Here is a 12,368-nt window from a genome sequence, read left to right on the forward strand (position 1 = left end):
TGCCTTAATTTGGCTAAAGAATTTTCTTCATATCTCCAATTAGAAGGGTGGGGGAAGATAAATAATGCAACTTTTTAATCGCCTTGTACTCAGATTCTTTATTAAAAGTAATTCAAGTGGGTACGCGTTTAAAAGGAAATTCAAAGGGCTTTCAAAATATGCACCGGTCAATGTCACTTTGTTTTCAGTGAAGTCGTCAGAGGGCGTTGTTTAATAGAGACTGGGTTTTTAGAGATTTTCTCTAAAAAGTTAAATGCAATATGATTTTTTCCTATATATAAGTACCTATTAATAATTTAACAAATGATTCAGAATTAGCAGGAATTGACAGATTAGATAAGTCGGAATAAGTTTGTCTCAGCGTTTTTACATATATTGAGTCGCATTAATATACAGGGTGATTCACGGTAGATGGCCTAATAGACGTTTTAGGCGAATGGCAACGCCGATCAATCTGAAAAAAAAAGTTACAAAAATTAAACTCCCCCGACTTGATAACAGTTTATTTCAAATGCAATCAGAACTCAACGGATGCCTCTAGAATAATATATATGCTATGCGGTATCCGGAACAGAGACATTATACGAAAAGGACATTTGCAAGATTAGCTACTCGGTTAGCAGAAAATGGCAGTATCCGTTTACCTCTTATTCAATCAAATTCTCTTATTCAATTAGATTTTGGGTAGTGCGTTGTAACCAACTAGATTTAGAATTAACCAATCACAATTGAGAGAAACTTGCCGGTGTTGTACAATATTAGGTTTTGGAAATACACATCCAGGTACACCAGAAACTAGGTGACTGCCATACTGCTCGGTGATATTGGGCCAGGCCTGTCAAACCAAACGAATCAAACTTTCTTTCTTTGTTTGTGCCACTTCAATCTTCATTAATGTTTCATATGTGCTCATAGTAATTCTTTATATGGTTTTAATGGGACTAAGATCTGATGAAGCTGCTGGCCATGGAATTGTTGTCAGCTGGTATTCTTGCATCCAAGCTTGAGTATAGGCAGAAGTTTGGCATCTTGCACTATCCTACTGAAAACACCACTCCTCTGAATATAAAGTCGTTTCAAGGAGAAACCCATTTTAAGTAAAACAGTACTTTGCACTATTAACGATGCCATCAACTACACAGAGAGGCGTAGCATTACATAGAGATATTGCTCTACAAACCATTATTTTAGTGGAAAATTTGGAAGGTAACTGTTTTGTTGCTGCTCCGCTGCTGGATCACCAAATTGTGTTGTGTCTCTGCTGCTGGGAACAGCAAGGGTTATTTGTGGACTGTATTTTCATAGGTGAATTAAACAAACAAGTCCATCGTGAATCACTTCTTTATTTAAGAAATGCACTTAATATGTAAAGAAGGTGGAGAGCTTATTTGATGGCGTTATGTTGACAACAACGTGCCACGATCACCTTTTCTCTCCGCCATGAGCTTCTGACTTCTGTCAAAACGATTGAGGTGTTTAATTAAAGTAAACCTTAACAGTAACATTTTCACTTGACAAGATTTTGAGATGCTTTGCACCAATCTGGAAACAACTCTCGGCAGATAAAAAAATGTTGCTGAAATTATCTTCTTGAAAACATTGACAAAACTCCATTCTTCTTTGCTTTTGTAGAGGTGTTAGTGCAGGAATCTTTGTCGGTTTCCTTTATATGTCGCCTTGTCTTTTCAATACCATGCAGACAGCTTCTGGACACACATTTACTCTTAGTTGATTTGTAAATCCGCTGAGCAGTTTTCAAAAGCCTAGGCTCGGATTTTGTCTTCCTAAATACATTAAACCGTTTAAATTGTTTCCGCAAATCTTACACGGTCTTCTCGAAACTGGTCTATCTATGTCTTATATCTGTACCAGTTTTTATCCTCTTAATTATCTCATAGACTGCACTTTTTCCGAGTTCAGTCAATTGCACTAGTTTTTTTTACTTTTTCTTTTTTCTAGTTGCGACATTATTTCACAAAACTTACGCCTGCTTACAATCAAGAATATTTGATAGATACTGTGGTCATGCGATTTTATCCAAAGCCCACTATCGGCACAATTTATTTGACGCAGTACTTTCGACCTATAATGTTACGAAAAGAAAATATATATAGAAAACACAAAAAATCCGGATGCTTTCCAGATGGACTTATACTTAAGTGTGACAATTTGTTTGAAAATATCTGAAAACACTACATATATCTGTGTTTCCTGAGATCCAAGATCTCTGTATAGATCTTGTATATTTCTTTAATATTTTATGTCATAAAAAAATTATAATTAGTTGTTCAAAAAGAAAGTTAAACTAACAGAAGTATAGGTTAGTCGGGATAATCCTTAAATATTAAGTGTTTACAAAAGATGTTGAAAAATAACAAAAGATAAGTAGTACAAAAATTCAGTATTGTGTCAAATTTAAAATAATATTTAAAACAACGGAAATAGAAACTTTGACAGTTTTCGCCGACAATTCAAAATAATATAAGATTATTGAAGATTGGGATTCTCAGATCTTAGATAACTATGATAGTTTAATTTTTCGATTCACCTTATAGGCCAATGACCATTATTAATCTGGTGTGATTTTATCATTAATGGTACTCATGGTACAATGAATACAAGGTATGATATTCCCAGCCGTCAATTCGGTCAAGTTTCGCGTATTAAGTCACAATGAGAGTGATTTTGAAATGTTGGCGTTAGGAGCCACGGGATCCATAGAATTTAATTGGCTATTCTTTGTTATTTTAATAAAAAAATGCAATTTTTTGAGAAAATGCGAAAATTAATATGTTCTTGTTGATTCAAGATTTAAAAATTATAAATATTCATATTAATTTTAAACAAATCGAAATTCCATGGAGGTGTAATTTAGTCCACCCCTGTCTATTACTTCTTGTATCCATTTATTATCAAGTCCTTTGAACATATTTTGGTGGTTCCAAGAAAAAACAAACACAATATTTAATTCAAATAATTAAAGTAATGGTAATTATATAAGTAGAAAAAATATTAAAATATTACAACTTATATAGTTGATTTCATTTTTCGATGGAGTAGGCTTGTACCTGTAACCTGAGGGTGAAGTTATATAAGTAATATACAGGGTGTTACTTAAAGGTATGTCATAATTTAAAAGGGACATTCCTGGACCGATTTTAAGTCGAAAAAATCATATAAACATGGGTCCTAAAATGCTTAGTTTTTAATATACAAGGTGTTAAAGTTTAATTTTTTTTTCGTTTTTAATAAATTTTTCAAATACGGTTTAAAATATTGAACTGAATTTTGACACAGGATATTATGGCATAAAAACATATTTTTTAGATGTTCACCTACTTTTTTTTAGCAACTAGTGGCGTAGCTATGATGAATTTTTAATACAATTTAATAAAAAAAATACGCCATTGACTTACGAAAAAAATTGTGATTTTATCTTAATTATCAATCAATTATAAACAAAAAATTCCTCCATGACTTTTGCCGTAAATCTTACCGTTTCGGTGTAATCGTTAATTAAAAAAACGTCTTTTATGCATAAAATGCATCTTTAAAAATTATGGAAATAAATCAAGTTAGCTTTGCTCGTTGCCAGAAATTGTTTTTTGTTGTTTTAAACATTATGACACTTGCGTTAGTGATTATTCTTGACAGTTTGTTTTAAGTACCCTTTGGATCTTAAAACGTGAATTGTACTAGTTAAAAAATGATAGATTGTTCTAATTTGGAAATGACGCAAATGCATTTCCTTTATGGACTTGCCAATGGTAATGCTATGGAGGCGCGGCGTTTGTATCAAGAAAGGTATCTCAATCACGCTGTCCCAGATAGAAGAATATTTATAAACATTCATCGTCGTCTGGCTGAATCTGGGAGTTTTAAGGCTAATTCTGCCGAGGGAAGGCCCCGTACAGTTAGGACACCGGCAGTTGAAGAGGCTGTCCTACATGCAGTCGAAGCGGATCCGACCACAAGTACACGAAAAATTGGTATGGTATTGAACATCTGCTACAAGACGGTATGGGAAATTTTAAGGGATTCTTTGTTATATCCTTTTCACATACAAAGGGTTCAGGCATTGCTTCTTAAAGATTATGAACCGCGTACGCAATTTTGTAGATGGTATCTCCAAAAAGTAACACAAAATCCTCAATTTGGTGCGAACATCTTGTTTACGGACGAAGCTAATTTCTCTAGAAATGCAATAATCAATTTCCATAACAATCATTACTGGGCTCAAGAAAACCCTCATGCGATTAGAGAGACACATTTTCAGGAACAATTTTCAATAAACGTTGGATCGGTATCGTATCCGATCATTTAATAATTGGACCATCTTTTTTACCAGGACGCCTTAACGGACAAAATTATTGTAATTTTCTCCAAAATGATTTGCCTTTGCTTCTCGAAGATGTTCCTCTTCAGTTACGGCAACAACTTTGGTTTATGCATGATGGTCCTCCAGCCCACTTTAGCATATTGGCTCGTGAGCATTTAAATAGAGTCTACCGAGGCCCTGGAGGACGACAGTTTTGGCCACCTAGATCACCTGACTTAAATAGCCTAGATTTTTTTTTGTTGAGACACCTAAAAACATTGGTTTATCAGACACCAATTGTGACATTAGAAGAACTAAGAAATAGAATTATTGACGGATGTGAAACTATACGAAACCCGCCTGGAATTTTCGAAAGAGTTCGTGATTCTATGAGAAGAAGAGCAGAAGCCTGCATAGAGGCAAGAGATGGTCATTTCCAACATTTGTTGTAAATTATGTATGTATGTATGTATGTAATGTTTACAACAACAAAAAAACAGTTGCTGGCAACGAGCAAAGCTAACTTGATTTATTTCCATAATTTTTAAAGATGCATTTTATGCATAAAAGACGTTTTTTTAATTAACGATTACACCCAAACGGTAAGATTTACAGCAAAAGTCATGGAGGAAAAATAAAAATTCATCATAGCTACGCCACTGGTTGCTAAAAAAAAGTAGGTGAACATCTAAAAAATGTGTTTTTATGCCATAATATCCTGTGCCAAAATTCAGTTCAATATTTTAAACTGTATTTGAAAAATTTATTATAAACGAAAAAAAAAAATAAAACTTTAACACCCTGCATCTTAAAAACTAATCATTTTAGGACCCATATTTATATGAACTTTTTGACTTAAAATCGGTCCAGGAATGTCCCTTTTAAATTATGACATACCTTTAAGTAACACCCTGTATAAATATTTGCTTTTACACTTAGTTCTTGCAGTTGTAAGGTGCGGAATTTTATGGAGGAACACTGAAAACACATTTTAAATATTTTCAAAAAACAATATTTAAATAAACGTTGACAGGAAAACGAGAAATCTTTTTTAGTTTCTAAGAGAATATCCATTCTCAGAGAAACTCTTATTACGTTTCAGTTTAAACTAAAAGTATTTATCTAATTTAACATTTCCATATTTTTGTAAATATGTATTCAAAATCTTGAATCTATTGTACTATTGAAGTGACAAATAATTTAAAAAACTTACCTAGAATAAGCAATGACCGCTTTCATATACTTCTTCGATTATGTCTTCAAAAGCGTTTTCATTTGACTTACCAATAATAAACCTTTTGATTGCTAGCCCATTTCTTTTATAATCTTACTTTAAAAGGTTTCGAACAAATTCTTGAAAATTTAGTATTAAAACGATTCTTACGAACATGCAGTAACCTACAATATTTTCTTTGAGACAACATGTATTTACAACAGGATTTATTCGCATCTTTGGTTGTCTACATACCACACAGACAAACAGCAACAGTCATTTAAACATCACAGAATTTTTATCTTGTGTTGGTATTAGTGAGCAATTTATTAAACTATAAATTAGTATTATAAATTATTACGAACGTAATAAGTAGCTAATACGTTGCTAAATAATTATTAACAATACCTTTTATAAATAGGCATGTCACTTCTCTATAGTGCCTCAAAATTAGCCTGATTTGTTGAAATTTGGTATAATAAACAGTCTTCGAATCAACTTACAAGCCACAAATTTTATGAAATGGTCACAAAACACAGCAAAATCAATAAGTCTCAAAAAATCGTAGTAATAAGTCATGTAGGCGGGATCGATAGGCGCAATATCATACCCTGTATTCGTTGAAACTTTTTAGTACTTAAAGTATGTAAAGAAATTTAGAAAAAATCAAGGCATAAATATGGTGCAATAGTAAACTTGATCATAAAGTCTAATTTTATTGAAGATTTTTCGATGATTTTTTTGTTCTACGATGTTTACTATCGATGAGCTTCTCATATTCCTATAATAAATGAATTATATGAGGAATGATTTTTTTGAAGGTTGGACAGACTATTTTATACTTCGGCTGTCGAAAGAAAAACGAAGATTTTCTTTACCAAGAAGAAATGACAAATTACGAAGAGAGTGGCTTGCTCACGCTGAAAACTGCATTTTCTAGAGACCAAGCTCAGAAGGTGTATGTTACACATTTAATTGAAAAGGACGCAGACCTTATATGGAACGTCTTTGAGAATAACGGACATCTTTACATTTGCGGGTAAGTGCATTAAACTAACTAGTAGTGGTGGTGCAAAAGCTTAAATTATTACCTACCTTCTTTTTAAACAAATGTATTTGTATAATAACCATCATATATTACAATTTCATGATGAGTCAATTCAAAAATTAAATTTTTGAAATTGATATATGAGTCTAGACTTAAATGTCAAGTTGTTAACAATCATACGGATGATCTAAAAGTCAGAAAAAAAATCCATAGGCTTTTAAAAATATATGTGGTTCAGAACAGTCAAGGTTCTTTTAAGGACTATACAAACAAAAATTTGCTTTTATAGGTTAACTACATTTTTAAATGTTTAAATGTTTTTAAAGCATTTGACAAGGTCAATCGTGAGGCGCTTCGGGGGAGTTTTACATATGCATTAATGTATAGAAAATTTCCGTTTCGATTCTAATGGTAAAATTAGCACGATTTGTTTTTGATACAGTTCGTGTGAAGTATCATATCAAAAGTGTGCACCCCCTCAGTTTACCCCTTAAAATTAGTGTTACGCCTTTTCTAAGATAAAGAGTAAATAGACCGCCTAAAATAATGGGGGGTATTCCAAATTTCGTTAAATTTGATGCAAAACTGTAAACACAGTTTTAAAAAATCGATTTTTTTTACAACTCTTGCGATGGTTGTAGCTTGAAGGGGGTGCATTTTAGGACCCATGTTTATAGGAAAAAAAAGTCTTATTTTGACCTCAGGAATACGCCCTTAAAATATATGTAGTGAATTTTGAAACACCCTGTATGTTACGGTTAATGTAATAAAGTGGTTAATATATATATTTTCCGCTTAATATATATAATCACCAAAGACAGTGGTATATTTGAAAAATATCAATACATTTATTATTTGCACCTGTCATTCTACCTACTTTCCAAAAGGCATTTGGTTGGGTTGGGGTGGAGACGACCGGTTAATGTAGCAAATTTATATTAACACAAACGAATTGATTACATTCGCCAAACTTGCTGGCTATAATGAATATTTACCGGTTATTATATACAATATCCGGATTAATTACATGAGCCGCAACCTATATAGATTCCCTTTGCTGACCCCAGTTAGTAAGTTCTCATTAGAATAACGCCTAGAAATTGTTGAGTGATTCAGCCCAGATGTTGAGAAGCAGTAAGGCTTTACTGTGTGCTGATAATACCAAGATCATTAAGAAAATTAGATCTGTAAGGATCTAGTCATGGATGGATGATAATCTGTTGTTCACATACTCATAGAAAATTAATTGCCTGATAAACTGCCTAAGAAAATAAAATAAGTAGTTTTATAATTCTAACAGATGTCACTGATGTAATTACATAAAAGACATATGAATACCAAAAAAAAAAGATGTATAATACTTTATAACAAGATAGTAATAATAAATAATGTAGCTAAAATTGATATAAGTATGTAAAAATAATATAACTATAATTCTTCCATTCATTATGATTAACTCCAATGAATCCCTAAAAATAAGAAACTGAAAGACAACAGGGAACGGTATGTTTCTATCACTTATTACTCTATAAACATAAAAAGCAAAGTCAAATCCGAAAGGATTAATACGTATATGGGTGTGCAGGGGGGCTCCGTGCAGCTCTCAACTCTTTGCAAATGATATGTCTATAATAATGTCAAATAAATCGGATGATATCCTAATTAGGGAAATAAATAAAACTCTTATTCATATAAACTACTACTACTTTTTTTTCTAATTTCTTATATCAAGCAGAACTTTGGAAGATTTTATTTAAGTCTTAGTCCGGGAAAGAGGCTTGATCATTTAACTTGAAATCAAATTTATAAAAAAACTATAGTATATTGTAACTTCGATAAGAGAAAACTCCTTTAATTTATGGTCCTAGCAATAGCTAAAATTAAGCAAACATTTTGTGAAGTAAAACTAAAATTATTAAAGAGAATATACAAGAATTAACTGCATACTAAACTCAGAATTAAGCATCATTTAAGGATTTTAGGAAAATTGATGTCATTATATCTCCAAATGCCTCAGATTATTTAGTAGGTACTCTACGAATAATGTCTTCTTAAAGTCACGTTATCGAATTTGGATGTGGGCAGAATATGTCTAGAAAAAGTGGGCGTAGATTAATTAAATAACCAGTAAAACATTAAAAGAACATGCGTTAAAAAATTAACGCATATAACAAAAAATAACTTAACCAAGGTAGATCTGTTTATTTTGCTTTGATTGAGTCGCATATTAGGTATGGTATTTGTTTCTGGGGAAATGCTAGCCATTATCTTTTCCAGTCAATCTTTATTCTGCAAACACGGACTCTCTGGTACATTTCCAGGGCAAAATCCAGAGAGTCTTGTAAACCTATGTTTATCAAAGATAGTGTTCTTGTCGTCACGAGTATCTATATCTTGGAAGTGGCTAGCATCTCATACAAACATCGTCATAAATTCAGGACAGAAAATCCCAAGTACGTGACACGTCAAGTAAACAACTTGCATCTGCCTATCCTTACATCTACCTTGGCGTAGAAATCTATCATTTATGAACGTATAAAACGTGTTTAATAATTTATCACGTAACATTAAAGAGGCAACGTCATTTAATATATTTAAACAGCGACTGCGTATACTCTTAGTGGGGAAGGCATATTATTCTTTATTGGAAATTTATGAACATTTATTTTCATTTAAATATAAATCATTAAATGTGTTATATATTTATGTTTGTTCTTGTCTGCATGTGTGACGTTGTTTGCGGACAAAAATTTTATTAATAATGTTTGTATGTTTTCTTATTTTGTACACTTATAAGTGCTATCTGTTTTATTAGTTAAATAGGTAAAGTAGATATTTTTAATGGCTTTGTAAACAATTGAACACATTTTGATTTTGACTTAAACAAAAGACATCGAGGCATAAAATATATATAAAATCTTTAATGCATGTTATGGGCTCAAAATAGTACCAATCAAAAGTTTGGAGGTATCACCTGGCCCAAGAACGAATCCATTTTTTTAACTAATCTCTCCACAAAAAGTGACATTTCTCCAAAACAGTTAAAAAAGATCCATAAAATAAAGTGCAGTATGTTAAAAAAAAAGTTCTATAATGTATGTACAAAACTTAAAATGATCTAAATAAAACTTATAAAGAAATTAATCTCTATGAAACTCGAAAAATTCATCCATTATCCCAAAGATGTTGGTCATACAATTTTATAAAAGGTAAAAACACAAAATCTACAGCATCACAAATTCACACTATGAGTTAAGCCCTCTAGATCAATTCTTTAAGGTTCTATATTTTGTTTATACCAGAAACATTAACAATTTTCACATCCCATAGTACTCAAATAACATACAAATCACCTAACATGATAGGAATAAATATGTCCGAATATAATTTATATTTTAAGTGTAGTCTCAAATCGATCTTAGATTCAAGGTTCAAACTTATTTTAGTCAGTTTCTGTCTTATTCTTATCTCTGGTGGTATTTTTTGTCTGCTGTCTTTGTGTTTTTACCTTTTTCTTTGCAATTATCCGTAAGTTCAAGTTAATTTTTTTTTCTTGCTTACAGACAAAATAAATGTGTTTTAGGTCGTGGACCATAAAAAATTAACAAACTTCTAAGATTTAATATAAAATTGGGATAAATCAAATCTAAATAATATAAGTAATATAAAAAATATAGTAGATAATTGACCTTTTGACGACCTGCAAACGTCATTACAAATAACATATGTTTAGATTTTCAAATTTTTTTCACAAATTTTTAGAATGTAATAATATATGGGGTGTTTTTATTAACTATTCAAATTACCAAAGTTGACATCTAATTCCCGTATAATTTGAAATTATTATTTATAATTTGAAAACATAGAGATAAGCGCTAGGATCAAACATGAGGTGGTAAATATTTTTGGCTACTTTTTACTAAATTTGATATGGGTATTTTAAATTTCGAAAGTTGAATCATATTTTACGACTGTCGTTTTAACAAAATTGGTTTTGATATATTACATTAACCTTTTTTAATTGTCACAACATTTTTGTTATTGAAATTGAAGAAGTAGTCCATACTTGCAGTGGAGTTAATAAATCAAAGGGTAACTAAAATTGTTTCTGTCATCCTCCACTAAATTTATTTGAAAAATATTCATCATATCATTAAATTTTGATGATAATTTATAACGCCTTTTCTTTCTCTCATATTAGAGTCAAAACATTTTATTTATAAGTATCATTTCTAGTACCGCTATCTGTAGCCAACTTAACAAAGTCTAATTTTACAAATTACAGGTACCATATTTTAAATAGGACGCGCCCTATCTTTTGAAAAGTTATCTATTTCTTTTGTTCTTAGTTCTTGTTGACATAACAATTATTATCCTAGTTTTGTAATTATGTGATTTTAATGTTTGTATAGACCCTGTTTAGACCCTTCTCATGCATCTTAATGTAAGTTTTTTTTAGTCTTTAACGTCCAATTGTTTATTTGTTAATTAATTAAGCCTTTTTATCATTATTGTAGATGCCCTTTTATTTATTGTTGAGATTTTAACTTTTGACCTTGCCAGTAGCACGATAGCTTGTTAAATGTTGTGACGAAGACCCTTATTGTATGTAAGTTAATTTTAATACCTTTTATTTCAACACTTTTTATCTTTAGCTTATAAGTTTTCTCGGTTCTTTATAGATCCCTGATGATGGACATCTTATATGTCCGAAACATGTAGGATAGATGATTTTTCAAATAAATTTAGTGGAGGATAACAGAAACAATTTTAGTTACCCTTTGATTTTTGTTATTATTTGCTCCCCTGCGAACTCCAACGGTAAACATACCATATTATAGAATTAATTATATCAGTTTAGTTGTATTGTCCTGATAGTAACCGATATTTTATTTCCAGTGATGCAAAATCCATGGCGGTTGATGTCCGTAACATTATTTTAAAAATCATTCAAGAAAAGGGAAACATGACAGAAGAGCAGGCTCAAGTATACTACAAGAAGATGGAAACACAAAAGCGCATTTCCATGGACGTTTGGAGTTAATATGCCAGTAAATAGGTAAACAACATATGCGATATGTTGACTTGAAATAAATAAACCTCAAGTATTAAAAAGTTACGTTAACTACTTGTTAAAGAGATTGAATTAAGAAAATAGATAACGTAGTTTTTTAATACTCATTTCTGGCGATAAACTGGTGCATATTTAGTTTATTGTCGGTATGATTGAGTTTGTTATTTATTTAGGTAGTAATTTTTTTAAACAATTTTATTAGTTTATAAAATGCTAAATGTGATTTTTTGACCTTTTTTTATATAAACTGTTCTTTCTGATTTTAATGGTAGGGTTTAAAATTAATTTTTGACCGGCGATCACCTTGGCTGATTGATTATATAGGTTCAACTATAGATAGTAAAAATTGTATATTTAAATGTTTATGCCGAAGGGCTGATAAATGGTGCCTATTTTTAAACTTGTATATACAATTTATAAAAACCATTGTAACTGTCAATTTTCTTGCTTTAATAATATTTTTTTAAGAAATTAAAAAGGGATCCCGAATGATGTTCATAAATTGGTCAAGCTATTAAATAAGCAAGAAAGTTGACACTTTGAGAGTAATAATTTTAAAATTACATATTAAGGAAAAAGGGTGATTATTGTGCAATTATTGTCTGCATTTTATCCTAACTTATAAGTATTTTTTCTAAAAAGGTTGCTTTAAGTTAATTATTACTTTAATAGTGTTTATAGTAATTTTTTTAAATATATTGCAATATATTCTTTA

The 12,368-nt window shown here is 30.9% G+C and overlaps 1 protein-coding gene across 4 annotated transcripts in view; it reads left to right on the forward strand.

The window, feature by feature from the left end:
• The window catches only part of LOC126742500 (NADPH--cytochrome P450 reductase), a 92,167-nt gene extending 79,799 nt beyond the window's left edge, over window positions 1–12,368 (forward strand). For all 4 annotated transcript variants that reach the window (XM_050449145.1, XM_050449147.1, XM_050449144.1 and 1 more), the window contains exons 10-11: window positions 6,353–6,570; window positions 11,479–12,368. In XM_050449145.1, the coding sequence (XP_050305102.1) occupies window positions 6,353–6,570; window positions 11,479–11,623 (363 nt within the window). In that variant the 3' untranslated portion in view covers window positions 11,624–12,368. The remainder of the gene's footprint in view (window positions 1–6,352; window positions 6,571–11,478) is intronic.

The sequence above is a fragment of the Anthonomus grandis genome, chromosome 11 (genome assembly GCF_022605725.1).
Source record: "Anthonomus grandis grandis chromosome 11, icAntGran1.3, whole genome shotgun sequence".
NCBI classification, from domain to species: domain Eukaryota; kingdom Metazoa; phylum Arthropoda; class Insecta; order Coleoptera; family Curculionidae; genus Anthonomus; species Anthonomus grandis.